The sequence below is a fragment of the Dichomitus squalens genome, assembly GCF_000275845.1.
Source record: "Dichomitus squalens LYAD-421 SS1 unplaced genomic scaffold DICSQscaffold_42, whole genome shotgun sequence".
Lineage (NCBI taxonomy): Eukaryota > Fungi > Basidiomycota > Agaricomycetes > Polyporales > Polyporaceae > Dichomitus > Dichomitus squalens.
The window spans coordinates 40,484-56,560 of NW_006766924.1; the positions used below are offsets into that span (position 1 = coordinate 40,484).

The window sequence follows — 16,077 nt, forward strand, 5'->3', positions numbered from 1 at the left end:
ACCAGGTACCTATTGACCATCGTTTGGTCAGAGTTCTCTGCCTCATGTCTACCCTCTGACCTGCCTCATGGTGACCTTACGACTAATACCTGAGTCGTGCCGAGTCCGGACCCCTCCCAATGAGTAAGCGCTCCTGCTGTCACATCAGTCACCTGCCTGTGAGTGAGGATGGGCGCTCCTGGCCGTCACGAGGTCTGGGGTTCGATCCTGGCCCCTCCACTTTCCGATACGAGTTGTCCGCGGTCAAGGTGAGCGTCTGTCCCAGTACACATGACCCCCAGGTCACGTGGCACGAGAAAACTGTGACAACGGCCCCGCGTCTTCTTTGTCTGAGTCGCCCTCGCTTCCGCCTAGTCAGAACAACTACACTCCTAGGGCCTATCATCCTCCACTTCCCCAGCCGTCACTGAGCTGACATCCACTTTGGCGTCTCCCTTCTAGCAACTGTTATGGCCTCGGATTTAGTGTTTGCCGACGTTCCTCTATTGCGTGCTGTGCTTCTGTCCTCTGTGCCTGACCTTTATGCTCTCTCCCCTCATGGCCGTTCTGCGCTCGCGCTGCTGTCGTACCGTATTTGCCCTCAATGAATATTTCTATCATATCTTTTCATGTGTGATATTGTGCCCAATGGTCAGAGCGTGTGCTGGCAACGGACCTCCATTGTCAACACCATCCCTGTCCATCCATACAATGGGATTGGCATGGGAACTCCTGGCTCGCATGATAATCCCTGGCCGAGCGCGCCCATGTGTTCCAGTGCAAGCTTATTGAATATAATGACGGCTCGATATAATATGATGATCACAGGATTTTAGCTCTCATATCTAATGCCATTACACCGTCCATCTTGCCAAGATTAGCGTTATAATAAAAGGCTATGTAGCCTTTCCTTATATTGCCATTACAACCAGCATTACAGTGCTTCGACATTTTTGCTGATGTGGCTGCAGGTCAGGGCAAAAGCACACAGCATGTTCTTGTCGCCGGAGGAGTGGTCGATGGCTCTCTCGATGACCTCCCATGGAAGCGCGGGAACCGGGGTGGTGGGACGTAGGGAGTTTGCAAGGTCGTTCAATAAGAGGGCATCTGTCGTCGGTGAGTGATGCGGCGAGCTCGAGATGAGTAAGTAGGGGTGCTAAATCGTCGAGGCCACTGGTCGCGTTAGGCAATTGATGGGGAATGATGGACCCCCGCATTTGGCAAGCGAGCGACGTCGGGCTTCGCGTTCCTTCCCATTTTACGGGCCTACCGCTCTCAACAAGGTAGTGGAAACGTGAATCTTAAGTGTATCGAAGACGAGAGCCATATACGTCGATTGACACCAATGTCGAGGGACTTTGTGCGGGAGGACCAGTGTCAGCATCGCTGCAGAGCTGTTAGTAGATGCCCCGATGTTTCTGTTCGAACTCTGGCGACAGATCACCACCGTCCGCTACATGTACAGCCTACCTCTAGTGGTGGTTCAGCGAGCAGGTACTTTCGCGCAATCCCTGTCCGCTTGCTTCTGTCGCCTCACCTTCACTTCTCTCACAACGGTCTCCGGAGCTTTCTGGATGTTCGAATAGAATGGTACATTGTCAAGATTCAACATCTCTACCCTCGTTTGCCTCCTCAATGAAGCAAACATGATAGTCGAGCGACTTCCTAACTAGCTTGATACCTACATCGCCGAGTGTTGAACAACGAGCGTGACGAGTTGAGCCGGAGTTCGGACGCACAGAGAGCTATAAGTGGTTGCTCGATAGATGCAGCTGCGGGAGGCACGAAGAACCCTACATTCATCTGCCGTCGGTTCGGCTAGTCCTGTATGTATGTACCATGCCAGAGGGGTCAAAGAAAGGACGCGTGATTGGTGCTTATATCTGGATGTTGGAGGCGAAGAGGGACGAAAACGCCAGGTTCCGCGTAGCATAGCGCTTGACGCGTGCTGGATGTTATATCGCGGAACTTCTCCCTATGCCCCGCAGCGACGTATCTTGACAGGCGACGAGTCAGGATACGCGAACAAGTTCAGCGCGTCGTCCGAAGACGGCTCGACGTACGCATTGCGCACGGGGCTACTTCCAGGCTCGAGGTCCACGCGCGTGTTTCGCCGCCCAACCTCCTTCTCATACCCCTCTTCCTCGTCCTCGTCCTCGTTCGCCGAGGACCTTCTCCCGAGCGCGTGAAATGGCCGCTTACGGTTGGTCGAGTGCGAGTGCGAGCTCAATCGTGAGTGCGAATGCGCGACAGAGGAAGCCTTCCCCTGCTCTCGCCGTGCGCGCTCCTCGCGCAACGAGATCGCATTCTTGTGCGAGTCCGCGAGCGCAGTTGCGAAGTTGAGGCGGCGCCGCGGGGCAACTGGCGTCCAGGGCGCAGGGGCCGACACGCTCGCACTCGCGGGCGATTCGGGAATGGCGAAGACATGCGGGAGGCGAGAGGGTGCGGATGCCCGAGGCTTTGCCTTCTCTTGCGGCTTCGCCTTCGTCTGATTTTTGGCTGTGCGCTCGCCACGGAGAGAGATGACGTTCTGACGCGAGTCGGAGAGAACGGTGGCGAAGCTGCGGATGCGCCTGGGAGCTGGGGTAGGCTCGCCTTCCTCATCGTCCGATTTCTCATCGTCATGTTCAGAAGAGTTCTCCTTCTCGTGCGAGTGGGGTAGGGCCCGGGAGGCAGAGCGACTAGAGCTCGTGGCAGGAGCCTGCACCCTCGTCGCCGCAGCACGTCCATCTTCGAGTTTGCGCCGCTTGCTCGCCCGAGCCAACTCCTTCTCCCTCATCGCCTTCGCCTTGATGACCGCAGGGGACTTGACCACCCAAGAACCAACAAGCTCCTCCCACACCCACTCTTGTTCTCCTTCGGGAGCCCGTGACGCACCATGCCTTGCGCCGCCATAACAGCGCCGCTCGGCGTCCTCGACGCGATCCATGAGCTGCAGCCGGAGGTCGAATAGCTCCTTCTCGCTGAGCGGCTGCCTTTCTAGGTTCGGTGAAGGGCTGGAATAAATGACAGGAGCAGCGATGAGCTCCTCGACGTGCTGCATCGCACTGATGTAGAGCGAGACTTCGCACGTGTGGAGGCCCCGCGCGCGGAGTGGAGCTGCGAGGGCGTCGATCGCGGGTGCGCTGCCATCGCCCGGTGTGGGCAGGGTCGGAGGGGTTGTGGGGGTCTCTTCCGTAGTTTGTGGGAGGGGAGGGTGAAAGACGGCGAGTGAGGGGAGTGGGAAGACGTGGGAGACGAGCCCGTCGAAGGTCGTGTTCTTGACGTGCGCTGTGTGGAGGAGGCTCTCCAGGACGAGGAGGTCGGGATTGAGGGTGGGCGATGGAGGTGCGGGGAGTGACACGAGGCAGTACACAGCGAGACAGCAGAGGGCGTCGGCTAGGCATGTCGTTGGCGACGTCGCTGGCTCTGTGCTAATGTGTAGACGAAGCGGCTCGATATCTACAAGGAAGTCGACGCAAGCTCGGTAATCCAGCCCTACAGCACCGCTCGGCGTGTACGCGCGGGCGTGCAGCCTGTCGAGCATGGACCCAACCCACTTGGCCAGCCGCTCCATGGCGGCGGTACGCAGCTCGGTATGCACGTCGTCGAGCGTCTTGCCGTGCTTGGAGCTATCCGACTTCTGTCTCGACCTGGCGACCTGGTGGATAGAATGGGCCAGCCCAGCACACAGAGGCACGAAGCATCCCTCGAAGTCGTGCTCTCGTAGATCGCGGGCGAGCTTGGTGACGGCCCTTGACGTCCAGGCATGCATCTGCTCTGGGCAGGGCTGCGAGAGCGCGTCGACGAGGATGCGGGTGTAAGTCCGGTTGTTGATGACGGGGTTACTATCGGTCACTGGAACGCTGGAGAGTGGGACAGAGCCGGTGCAGGTGTCGCGGAGGGAGGTTAGGAAGTTCTTGTGTGCAGGGTGTGTAAGAGGACATGGACAAGTGGAATGTGGGCGAGGCTGAATGGCCACGGTGAAAAGCTGTAGCAGGACAATGCGAGCTTCGGGTTCCAAGCCAAAGGATACGCAGACTTCGAGGAGCGCGTTGAGGAGAGTGGGATGGTGCGGACATGTGTCCAAGATGTATGTTAGCGCATGCGCCACGAGGGTGAAGCTGGGTTATAATTAGCATGGGATCATCATACGCCGTAAAGTCATATGCTCACTGTCTGTATTGCGTTGGGACGTTATCGTATAGGCCTTCGATGGTCTGTGAACGGATCTGGTCTTCACGACCTTCGGAACTGGGGTCTTCGTGAACCGCTGCCTCCGCTTCGGACTGAGCGAGCTCTCCGATCATCCTAGCACAAATGCTGGTGAGAGAGGGAATCTCATGCGTTTCTCCTAGTTGTTCCCGGGAACCATCGAAAGAAGCTTGGACGATGTTCCTAAAAGTGTCCCTGACTTCGTAGATGCGCTTGGACAGTTGCATGTTCTGAATGATCGCGCGGTCGAGATGAAGTCGTGCCCCGAGTTTATCAAGGGATTGCAGGATAGCTAGTGGGGGTGGCTCATCGTCTTTGATTGGTTGTCTTGTTTGCGAGGAGCGGCCATAGGTAATTGTGACAGTGGGTTTCGGCGGGGCAACAATCAAGGAATTGAGGGCGGTACATTTGTTGCGCAAGGTGCGAAAGTGTCGAGTGGTTCTGGTGGTAGTGAGCTCCGACATCTGCAGGAACCCAGACGTGTGGTATCGCGCGGGGGATGAAGGAGAGGAATGAGGAAGGGGAGATCAACGTCGCGGACGGTGAGGACGGGGTCGAGGAGCGATGTTGGCCTCAGCCACCGACGCGCCGGCGTCTCGTGGACGCGGTTGTGGCAAATTGAGACTCCGCCGCTAATGAGCGCGACGCGTGCTGCAACTCCTCGTCTTTCTCTTCTCCACCCTTCCCACCCGCCCGCGCCCCGCCAGATCACAAATCACTCACATGGAGGTATGTATCTGCTGCATATATGTGTGTACTTTCTGACGTGCTGTAGACTCCTCGTGGCGCGAAACGTCGTCGGTCAGTGACGCCCCCGCCGGGGTCCTCACCACCCGGACCATCGCGCGTCGAACGCGACGAAGAGTCCTCCCTTCCCCCTTCCTCACCTCCTGCCCCCTTTTCCGACACTGACGAGAGCTTGGATGAACGCGATGCCGTAAAAGATGTCAACGATGAACCAGATGAGGGCGACGATGGAGAGGATCTGTTCGCTGAGGAATTCGAAGAGTACGTGTCTTCCTTGAGAAACCTTGGCTCTGAACGACCGAACTTTGTTTTCCTGCGGGCGTCCCCTTGAGAAACGTGGTTGCATGTTGTCCTAGCTCGTTTCTAAGGCCGAGAGACGCGTACAGAACGACACGAACTCGGACTCGATAGGGTCTAAAGGGAGGAGACGCTCTCTTGAACAATATGGAGTATCTGCCCAACTATGACGGTCTGGTTACGATCTTACCATTCTGTGGCTGGGGATCTCCTTTTCACTAGCAGACTGCACCTCTTGTTGTCTTCCACAGACAGAACATGTATATGAAGGTGAACCTACACTAATGCGGTTGATTCATAGTGACTATGCGACGAACGAGCTGCTAGACAGATACTCGGACCGTGACATCGATGACGACGAGAATGTAGAGGAGATGACCGCTGCTCAGCGACGCGCCGCCGAGGCTACCATGGCACGCCGGGACCGCCTCGAGCGCGGTGGCCGACGTCGCCGTGCGGCAGCCCGTGGTATCATGCCGGACTTCTTTCAGAGTGATGGTGAGGACGACGACGAGGCCGAGGGTGGACTGTTGTCCGGTATGAAGAGGCGTACCCGTAAGCAATACGACGAGAGAAGAGACATGGATGACATGGATGGCGTGGAGGACGTGAGTAATACGCCTCAGACTCGAAGGCTGATGCTTGACCTTGTTTGTATCACTAGGAATTGCCCTATGAGCAGTTGAGCGACATAAAGAGCAACTCCATCGCCGAATGGATTGTGCTCGATCGCGTTCGCAGGACCATCGTGCGCCACTTCCGTCAATTCCTCATGACTTACGTAGATGAGCACGGAGCATCAGTATACGGCCAGCGTATCCGCCATCTCGGAGAAAGTGAGTACACCAACGCGCTCGGCATATTATTGCATCTGATGTTCGCGTAGACAACTCCGAGTCGCTCGAGGTTTCCTACCTACACCTTTCTGACTCCAAGCCTATCCTCGCTTACTTCCTCACGAACTGCCCCACTGCTATGCTGGCTATCTTCGATGAGGTCGCTCTCAGCGCGATCCTGATCTACTACCCTGCCTATGAGCGCATCCACTCAGAGGTGCACGTCCGGATCACTGACCTTCCTCTCACCGCCTCGCTCCGTGACCTTCGTCGAGCCAACCTCAACAAGCTTGTACGCGTTACTGGTGTTGTGACCCGCCGCACTGGGGTCTTCCCGCAGCTCAAGTACGTCAAGTTCGATTGCCGCAAGTGCGGGGCGGTCCTCGGTCCGTTCTACCAAGACTCAACGCGGGAGGTAAAGATCAGCTACTGCCCCAACTGCGAGGGCAGGGGGCCTTTCGCCATAAACTCAGAGCAGGTACGTTTGCGTGTTGATAGTCGTGACTTCCATACTCACGCCTTCACAGACTGTGTACCGCAACTATCAGAAGATGACTCTGCAAGAGTCTCCTGGGAGCGTACCTCCTGGCCGACTCCCGAGACACCGAGAGGTTGTCTTGCTGTGGGATCTTATCGATAGGGCAAAGCCCGGAGAGGAGATCGTAAGCGGCGCACTCTTCGCTCACACGTTTCGCTCTTTAACGATGATTCTAGGAGCTCACCGGAGTGTATCGCAACAACTTCGACGCTTCGCTCAACTCAAAGAATGGTTTCCCCGTCTTCTCGACGATCATCGAGGCTAACAACATCAACAAGAAGGAGGATCAGTTTGCTGCTTTCCGACTTACTGAAGAGGACGAGAAGGAGATACGTGCTCTTGCCCGAGATGATCGTATCCGGAAGCGGATCGTCAAGTCCATCGCCCCCTCAATTTACGGACACGAGGATATCAAGACCGCTATCGCGCTCTCACTATTTAGCGGTGTAGCTAAGGACATCAACCGAAAGCACCGAATCCGTGGAGACATCAACGTCCTGCTGCTAGGCGATCCCGGTACCGCGAAGTCGCAATTCCTGAAGTATGTCGAGAAGACTGCCCACCGCTCCGTCTTCGCCACCGGTCAGGGCGCGTCCGCGGTCGGTCTCACCGCCAGCGTCCGAAAAGACCCCATCACGCGCGAGTGGACGCTTGAGGGTGGTGCGCTCGTGCTCGCCGACAAGGGCACGTGCCTCATCGACGAGTTCGACAAGATGAACGACTCGGACCGGACATCGATCCACGAGGCGATGGAGCAGCAGTCGATATCTATCTCGAAGGCGGGCATTGTTACGACGCTGCAGGCGCGGTGCGCCATCATTGCCGCCGCGAACCCGATTCGGGGGCGGTACAACCCGACAATCCCCTTCCAGCAGAATGTCGAGCTCACGGAACCGATCTTGTCGCGGTTTGATGTGTTGTGCGTGGTGAAGGACACGGTCGACCCGGTGCAGGATGAGTTGCTTGCGCGATTCGTGGTCGGCAGTCATCTGAGGAGCCATCCGAAGTTCGACTCGAGCAAGGAAGAGATGGACGTCGGGACCATCTTGGACGCGGACGTGCGTACCCTCTGACTGTCCGTCACTTTGACTCTTTCACTGACCTCACCTTACAGATCATCCCCCAAGACCTGCTCCGCAAGTATATCATGTACGCCAAAGAGAAGGTTCGTCCGAAGTTGTACGACCTCGACCAGGAGAAACTTTCGCGGCTGTTCTCGGACCTCCGGCGCGAGTCCCTCGCGACTGGTTCGTACCCCATCACGGTGCGCCACCTGGAGAGCATGATCCGGATGGCGGAGGCGAGCGCGAAGATGGCGCTGCGCGAATATGTGCGTGCAGACGACATCGACCTCGCTATCTCGGTCGCGGTGGGGAGCTTCGTCAGTGCGCAGAAGATGTCGATCAAGAAGACGCTCGTGCGAGTACGTGCACATCTCACTACTGTGATGTCTACGTCTCCTTCGGTACGTCGGATGAGACTAGGGAGGTTGGTTCGCCGGGTTCCGAGCACCTCCGGCTACCGGACAGAGAAGCCTAACCTAGTCGCATTCGACGTGCCAGACGGGACTTCGGTATGGTGCGAGACGCTGATATGCTGTGGCGGCACGCTGTTTAGGGCTTCCGCAAGTACCTCACGCAGGCACGCGACCATGAAGAGCTGCTGGCGTTCATCTTGGGGCAAATTGTGAAGGAGAAAGCGCGGTTCTATCAGCTACAGAGGCACCAGCAGCCGGAATTGGTCACGATCAAGGTTTCCGAGCTGGACGAGCGGGTAAGTTTTCCAGGCATCCTGTCATTGCGTCGCAACTTTCTAAAGCTTCGACTCGGGCATTACAGGCTAAGGAACACGACATCTACGATACAGCTCCGTTCCTGCGGTCGAAGCTATTTGCGGCAAATGGTTATAAGCTGAAGGAAGGCACGATTGAGAAGGCGTTCAGGCGGGGGGACGAGGCGTAAATAAGCGATCAAAGGAAGGTCTGCCGCGGCGGCGTGGGCCTGCGGCGTTATCTGCAATAGATATCTGCGATTGGTGTTGTAAGGCATATTCTCTTGTTGCTGTCGTTGTCCTGTTGGTTGCTTTGTAACTCTTGTGTACATTGTAATCTACGCGTGCGTGCTCCCAAAGCTCATTGTGAAAATGCTTCCGGGGGGGAGGAAGACGCCAGTATCTGACATCATGCTCGGCTAAGAGGATCATCAAAGGCGCCACGCAGTCGCGCCGAAACGTGAATCATACAATCGCTGTGGTCGACGAAAGCCAGCGTCGGCATCTTGGACCCGGACCACAAGCGAGCCTCGCTTAGCGGAACGTCTTCCCGATAAGAGCTCGGACACAACACGAGGCTCACTTGTTTTCAACCTTGCACGCGCCCATCTTCTCGCGCGAGCTCTTCAGCTCTCTCCCTTTCACGACCCACGACGACGTCGAGCATAGCGGCGACGGCGGTGACGACCCTCATGCCCCCCTCCATCCCCCACGCGGCGTTGGAGCCTCTCTTCCTCCTTCGCGTACTCTCGCCCAGCATCGTCCTACTTTCCACTCTCTCGCTGCTCTTCAAGCGCCCCTCCGTGCCCACCCAACCACAGGCCCCCTCTCCTATCACCTCCGTCGTCGTCGCTACTCGCACGCATCGTCGCGCTCTCATCTATGCCTTCCTCTCCCTGACCAGTCTTACCTTCCTCCTCGACGGGTTCGCTTTCGTTGTGTACGCCGTCGTAAACAAGGATTGGCCTGCGTTCACCGGCCTCGAAGTCAATGCCGTCGCCGGAGTCTTGGCGTTCGCGGGCCTCGCGGCGCTCGGGGCATGGAAGGAAGTCAAAGGCGTCGATGTTTGGTCCTTAAACAGGCTCAAGATCGGCATCTTCGGTGCCCTGGCGTTAGATATTGCGCAGGTCGTTCTCCTCGCTCTTGCCATCCCTCGTGAGTACTTGAACCCTTGTGTGTCTTGTCGCCCGAACAGAGCAAGCCGGCGGGCAAAGCGGCGGCGTTGCGTGGTTACGAGCTCATAGGCGGCGAGCTCAACGCCCGAGGCGAGGCTTCGACACCATGTGGCTTGGATTCACGTAATTGTCGATCCTCTTGTCACCTATCCGGCGATTCCAGGGTTTGTGTGTATGCATCTCACTGACATGCAACGCGTACAGGTCCCCTTTCTACGGTTTACTTGCTTCACCTCGCATTCCCTTCTTTCCGTGTATTACTATTGGTTCCCCTCCTCTTCGCGCTCGTCTTCCCCCGCATCGCTTACGTCCCCGTGGAGGCTCAAGATGAAGAGACTCCGACGGATACCAGCTTGCTTCTACCTGCACAGGACGCGGCCGCCCCTTCTGCGGGCCTTTCCCTCTCCCCGGAGGCCAGCAAGTATGGCACCTTCCGCAGTGGCCGCACCATCGCACCAGCCTCCGGTGTTACCACTCGTACCAACACCCCCTCCCCTTCGACCGTGCGCCTTCCGCCGACAAAGGCTCAGGTGAGTGTTATGGCGCCTTCTAGCGCGCAAGCGGAGTTCCTGACGCAGAAATCGTCCCACTGCTCTTTGCACACTCGATTGTGGCTCCGCAGGAAGCAAAGGAAGATATCGCACTTGACCCGTCGTGGGGTGAGATCTTCGTCCGGATCAGGCGCATTGCCCCTTATCTGTGGCCATCGAAGAGCTTCGGGCTCCAACTGCTTGCAGTGCGTACAACACGTTTCCGGTCGTGTGATCCGCGACTGAATTTTATGTCTCGTGCTGCGTTCGCAGCTGTTTTGCCTGCTGATCATGATCGTCGGCCGAGTCGTGAACTTCCTCGTTCCGCTCGTCTTTTCGCAGCTCGTCCGTATCTTCGAGGAAGGCACCAAGGTGTCGCCATGGCCGTACCTCGGCGCGTATGTCGTCCTCCGGTTCTTGCAGTCCACCGGTGGTCTCGCTGCTCTTCGCGACGTAAGTTGTGGACAACGTGTTTGTGCTATCGAAACTCATTGCTTGACTGCGTTTCCTAGACCCTGTGGATCCCAGTCATGCAGTATTCCGATAGGGGTATGCGTAGTTTAGCCCTCCCGCGCCCTGAACGAGACTGACAGACTATCACAGAGATGTCGCAACTGTCATTTGATCACCTTCTCCAGCTGTCGTTCGCGTTCCACACGCGCCGCAAGACCGGCGAAATCCTGCGCATTCTCGACCGTGGCGCTGCGATCAATCGCACCTTCGAAGTATGCACCACTTTGCCTTTGCGTATCACAGTATGCGACGATGCTCACTCGACGTGCGACGCAGACTCTTGTCTTCAATGTTTTGCCCACATTCGCGGATATCGCTGTTGCGCTTGTGTTCTTCGTCATTTACTTCGAATGGACCCTCGCACTCGTGATCTTCGCCGTGATGGCGGCTTACGGTAAGTCGGAGCAAGTAAGAAACTTGCGCATACAATCGACTTTGCTAACGTGATCATCGCAGTCACTGCGAGCGTTGTGCTCACCAGGTGGCGTACGAAGCTCCGGAGGGCGATGAACGACCGCGATGTGGCCATCCGTGGTATTCATACCGACTGCCTGCTCAACTACGAGACTGTGAAGTATTTTAACGGCGAGCAGCATGAGGGCGAACGCTACCGCGAGGCAATCCGTCAGTACCAGAGTCTCGAGTACAAGGTCATGGGTAAAGCGCTCTTTCAATCATCTATCCTTCAGGAGTGATCTAAATGCGCAAATCATAGTTTCCCTTAACCTCCTCAATCTCATCCAGAACTTCATCATCGTGAGTTTGGCTTCAATCGTATGGCCATACCCACAGTACTCACGGGTCGAAACAGTCCCTCGGCCTTCTCGTTGGATCCATGATCGTCGCTCTGCGTGTTGTGCGGGGCCAGTCGCAGCCTCACGAATTCGTGTTCTTCATCACGTACCTCGCTCAGCTGTACGGTCCCTTGAACATGCTTGGTTACCTATACCGCACGATCAATCAGTCTCTCGTCGACACTGAGCGTCTTCTGAAACTTCTCAACGAGCCCCGGGACATCAATGATAAGCCTAACGCCCCAGACCTCATCATCCAGGACGGCTCGCTTGAGTTCGGTGAGTGACCCCTCTCGGCGCCGAAAACGCGAATGGTCCATATTCACTTTGCAAATCCGTCAAATTCCGTAGAAAACGTCAGCTTCTCTTACGACAAGCGTACTACTGCTTTGGACGGCGTCTCCTTCAAGGTGCCCAAGGGCTCTTCGGTTGCTCTCGTGGGCGAATCCGGCGCGGGCAAGTCCACGATCTTGCGCCTCCTGTACCGCTTCTACGACCTCCAGGAGGGAGAGGGTCGCATATTGATCGACGGCCAAGATATCCGCGATGTCACTCAAGCAAGTTTGAGGAAGGCGATCGGCGTTGTTCCTCAAGACCCAGTCTTGTTCAACGCGAGCATTGGCTACAACATTGGGTAAGCTTCGTTGCAAAGTAGGCCACAATCATCGAACTTATACTTACTGGACACAGCTATGGCAAGTTCGGCGCAACCCAAGAGGAGATCGTTGCTGCCGCGAAGGCGGCTCAGATCCACGACCGCATCTTGAGCTTCCCCGACGGATACGACACCAAGGTCGGAGAGCGGGGTATCAGGCTGAGCGGGGGTGAAAAGCAGCGGGTTGCTATCGCCCGAACCCTACTCAAGGATCCTCCCATTCTGCTTTTGGACGAGGCTACAAGGTTCGTCTGGCAACATGATTGCGGCGCCGTTAAGTTACTCATGAGCACCCCAAAACGTCAGCGCCTTGGACACATCGACGGAGAAGGACATCCAGAAGGCGCTGCAGAACCTCGTGCAAGGACGGTCGTCGCTTTCTATCGCGCACCGGCTGTCGGTGAGTGCCGCTTTGCTATCAGAAGGCCGCCTTCAGCTCACGATCCGCCTGCCTAGACCATTGCTACTGCTGATGTGTATGTAATGTTGCTCTGTCATGAGGTTATGCGTGACTAAACTAGCCTGACGCTCTAGGATTCTGGTCCTGAAGGATGGCCGCATTGTCGAACAGGGTACTCATGCCGAACTTCTTGCTCTGGGTGGCGTCTTCGCCGCGATGTGGGCCGATCAGGTTTCCAGCAACGACGATGTATCCGCCCACCGGAAGTCCGCGGTTGTATCTGGCTTCGACGTCGACGGTGCTCCGCAGGAGCCTCTCACGGAGGCCATAGAGGCAGTCCCGCAAGTTGGCACAGAAGAGGTTGCACAGGACAAGCTCGCCGATAACGAGGGCAGTGCGGCTCCTGAGGAGACTGTCGCCGGTACACAAGACGCGCCTGCCGTGGCCTTCCCTGTCTCAGACGATAAAGAGGTGTCTGTAGAGCCCGTGGTCACGAGTGCGGAGCAGGCTCCTGAAGCCCCTGCTTCTGCGCCCGTCGCGTTCCCCAATTCCGAGGAATCGGCTCCTGTTGCGTTCCCCTCTGCCGACGATGCCGCTCCCCCGGTCGCCTTCCCCAGCTCGGATAGTCCCGCTCCTCTGGCCTTCCCGACTTCTCCTGAGACTGGTTCCCAGCGCGAGGGCTCGGTCGCTGAGCGGGCACCAGGTGTCACGTTCCAGGCTGCCCAGACGCCCGAACGCTCCGGCACCCCCGACCCTGAGGCGGACGGCAAGCGGAGGAGGACCTTGTCGACGCAGGGCATTCAGCGGCTTGCGCGGCGCATCTCGATCACTACTCGGAGACAAGGCTCGGGGTCGAACATCCCGTCCATTCCCACTATTGCGGGATCTATCCTTCCATCGCTGAAGCGCCAAGACACGGCGCGGTCGAGCACGGACGAGGGCAGCGTGAAGGACGCGACCGCCTCGAATGAGAGCCCGAGGGCAAGCGTGGCAAGCGACGTCGGAAAACCGAAGGGGTCGAAGATCAGGAAGGAGAAGAAGGACAAGAGGAAGAGCACGTCCTGAATGCGAGGGTCCGCAATGGGCTGATTCGTTCCCTTTCTGTTGTTGCACATGACTAGGCTGTTATCCCACCGTCTGCCACATGCCCTCCCCCGAGCCTTCGAGGCTCTCACCACTTCCGTTTCCATGTTTAGTGTCTGTTGATGTTTACATACAAACGTACATTCACCCCTTCCAGTCACGACTCACGATGCGACACGACAAGCGGCGGCGATACTGTAGTAATAGGGCGCCCAGAGGCGAACGCTCGAAGCACGCACGCATACATACACATTCCCGCACATCTCTGCATTACCAGTTGTCTCGGTCATCTATCGCGCATTTGTCTTTCGGCTGTTTTCGTAGCAATTGAGCAATCACGTTTTGTCCGAGTTTGGCAGGAGATGGCGTGCCTGGGAGCATTTTCGGGGCTCCCTGCATCCGGCCGCGAACTTTAAATGGCAGCTGTGGCCAGATGTGGCTATCGCACCCCTCTTTAGGGCGCTCTGGGTCCCGTCCCCTGCACGTGCTGCCCGCCGATTGGCTGGCATGGAGCTAGAACGGGGTGTGGATGGTCCGTGCGGATGCCGCCAATCTTTTGGGTTTCGGAGTTTCAATGAGATTGGGGGTGTATATAGAGGGGGGGGACCGCCCCGTTCGATCATCATCTCGCTCTTGCCCCGCCTCCTGCTTGTCCGTTCTCAGTCCCGGTTTCGTACGATTTCGGTTCCGTCGGTTCGTTCAAGAGGTTCCTCGCTGTAACAGTACCTACCAGACCCGGTCTCCAATCATCATCGTCGTCATGTCTACAAAAGTTTACGTTGGGTCAGTTTCGTTGAACATTTCACACACGGTTCCCATGTGCGGCCCCGCGTTTCAGAACTGCTCCGACTGATGCCTCCGTCTTGCGTCCCATCTGTTTAGCAACCTGAGCTGGAACACTACGGATGATAACCTGCGCAATGTCAGTTTGGTTCTTATCGCGCGACGGTCCCCGTCGTGTGTATTTGCTTTCCGTGCATCGTGTCTGATAGATTGTTGTTTGCCATGCGTTCCTCGCGATCACAGGCGTTCTCCACGTACGGCCAAATCCTCGACGTACGCGAATTTCCCGTGCCCCTAACATGAGACCTTCGTGGCTGTGCATCAAAATTGCCATGAGGTCTCGCTCCTAAGGCTTGTTCGCTAATGTTCGCTCCGCGATCTTTGGTTATGCAGTCGATCGTGATGCGCGATCGTGATACCGGCCGCTCCCGTGGCTTCGGTTTCGTCACCTTCAGCTCTGGCTCTGAGGCCCAGAGCGCGATCGCGAGCCTCAACGAGCAGGAGCTCGATGGCCGCCGCATCAAGGTCAACTTGGCCAATGCCCGTGGCTCCGGTGGCGGAGGCGGAGGTGAGATGATTTTCACTTGGCGGTCAGACTTGCTCTCATAGGCTAATTAGGCTATGGTGGAGGAGGCTACAGCGGCGGTGGCAGTGGCGGCTACGGCGGCAGTGAGTTCTTTTGTCGCCAGCTAGGCTGCGTGACGCTGACTGTTCGTTCGATCTCTAGGCCAGGGCGGCTACGGTGGTGGCAGCTACGGCGGTCAGGGTGCGTTTGGTCAGACTAGCTTCGGGGGTCCGCAAGGTTGCGATGCGTCGTAAACGCGGCCGACGTCGATAGGTAACTGACGAATGTTGTTCAGCAGGTGGCTACGGCCAGCAAGGCTTCCAGCAGGGAGGCTACGGCGGTGGCGGAGGCTACGGCGGCCAGCAGGGTGGTTACGGTGGCCAGAGCGGCTACGGCGCCCAGGGTGGCTACTAAGTGCTGACTGGTATGTCGTTCGTTCGTTTTCTCCACGATCGAGGCAGTTTTTGACGTTCATTACAGCACTTCCATCCTCGCGCTCGTTCAGTACGCGGGTCTCTAGACGTCGTCCCTGACGTCTCGTCTTTTCTTCTATATGTCTCCCCTCTCTCATAACATGTTTTCTTGCTCGACCCACTCATCCACAACACTCCTTATCATCGCTGTCGTTTCTGGTGCCACTCCTCGTCTGTCCTAGTCGTCTCGTTCATGATGCGTCTGGTTTCCCGTCACAATGCGGCTGTACTTGTAGGAGTCCCTCGTTCCCAGTGTACTACTTCCGTTCCCCCTTCTCCATAGTCTCGCCTCGGTTCCCCGCGCCGTTGTGGGTGGGTGTGTCAACTAAGCTTTTGTCATTGTATCAAATGTGAATCTTGAGTGTCGATTTCTCGCGCATCTCTTGGATCGTGTGATGACAGCGAAGTGCAAGGGGGATGGAATATGTAGACGATCTCAAATATTGGTGTCGATTTGACCGTACAACCAAGTACACCGTTCTGCCGAGTCGGTTGCGATTCCACAAGCAGTTCTCTTCGATGATCGACTAGGCGCAATCTACCGTCTTTCGCAACACTGTCAGAGACGTCTAATTGCGGATCTAAGCCCCCAGCTCTCATATAGACGACGACGACTGAACCAAGGCTGCACCCCTGTTGGATTGCGGAATTATACGCTTTCCCGAAGTACGGTGCTACTCAACGATCGCATGCCAGCCGTACTGGAAGGATTGTTGACTACGTGCACCCTCCGTTAGCTGGATGC

At 56.9% G+C, this 16,077-nt stretch overlaps 4 protein-coding genes across 4 annotated transcripts; 3 read left to right on the top strand and 1 right to left on the bottom strand.

The window, feature by feature from the left end:
* Positions 1–1,562: 1,562 nt before the first annotated feature.
* Positions 1,563–4,637, bottom strand: DICSQDRAFT_182685 (uncharacterized protein; the record flags this gene model as incomplete). Its single annotated transcript, XM_007368954.1, has 2 exons — positions 1,563–4,082; positions 4,135–4,637. 2 exons carry the CDS (start codon positions 4,635–4,637, stop codon positions 1,955–1,957), a joined length of 2,631 nt encoding a protein of 876 aa, XP_007369016.1. The 3' UTR covers positions 1,563–1,954.
* Positions 4,638–5,627: 990 nt separating this feature from the next.
* Positions 5,628–8,552, top strand: DICSQDRAFT_129006 (MCM-domain-containing protein; the record flags this gene model as incomplete). The annotated part of the gene is made up of 8 exons (XM_007368955.1): positions 5,628–5,825; positions 5,882–6,053; positions 6,104–6,531; positions 6,581–6,715; positions 6,768–7,649; positions 7,706–8,014; positions 8,209–8,364; positions 8,430–8,552. 8 exons carry the CDS (start codon positions 5,628–5,630, stop codon positions 8,550–8,552), a joined length of 2,403 nt encoding a protein of 800 aa, XP_007369017.1.
* Positions 8,553–8,877: 325 nt separating this feature from the next.
* DICSQDRAFT_110500 (uncharacterized protein) lies at positions 8,878–13,832 on the top strand. Its single transcript, XM_007368956.1, has 15 exons — positions 8,878–9,516; positions 9,741–10,066; positions 10,159–10,272; positions 10,340–10,519; positions 10,579–10,615; positions 10,670–10,791; positions 10,856–10,973; positions 11,036–11,236; positions 11,295–11,335; positions 11,391–11,652; positions 11,725–12,007; positions 12,064–12,273; positions 12,335–12,428; positions 12,485–12,504; positions 12,563–13,832. The coding sequence occupies exons 1-15, from the start codon at positions 9,054–9,056 to the stop codon at positions 13,491–13,493; spliced, it is 3,402 nt and encodes a 1,133-aa protein (XP_007369018.1). The 5' UTR covers positions 8,878–9,053; the 3' UTR covers positions 13,494–13,832.
* Positions 13,833–14,394: 562 nt separating this feature from the next.
* On the top strand, positions 14,395–14,903 carry DICSQDRAFT_67439 (uncharacterized protein; the record flags this gene model as incomplete). Its single annotated transcript, XM_007368957.1, has 3 exons — positions 14,395–14,433; positions 14,538–14,567; positions 14,688–14,903. Coding segments are annotated over 3 exons (285 nt in total), but the record flags the coding sequence as incomplete, so codon positions are not given.
* Between the last annotated feature and the right edge of the window lie 1,174 nt (positions 14,904–16,077).

Bases quoted from the DNA above. Each gene is read 5' to 3' on its own strand.
- DICSQDRAFT_110500 (XM_007368956.1), top strand. From the start codon at position 9,054: ATGCCCCCCTCCATCCCCCACGCGGCGTTGGAGCCTCTCTTCCTCCTT. The intron at 10,273-10,339 runs GTGCGTACAACA...CTGCGTTCGCAG, and splicing joins TCGGGCTCCAACTGCTTGCA to CTGTTTTGCCTGCTGATCAT. The intron at 12,274-12,334 runs GTTCGTCTGGCA...CCAAAACGTCAG, and splicing joins CTTTTGGACGAGGCTACAAG to CGCCTTGGACACATCGACGG.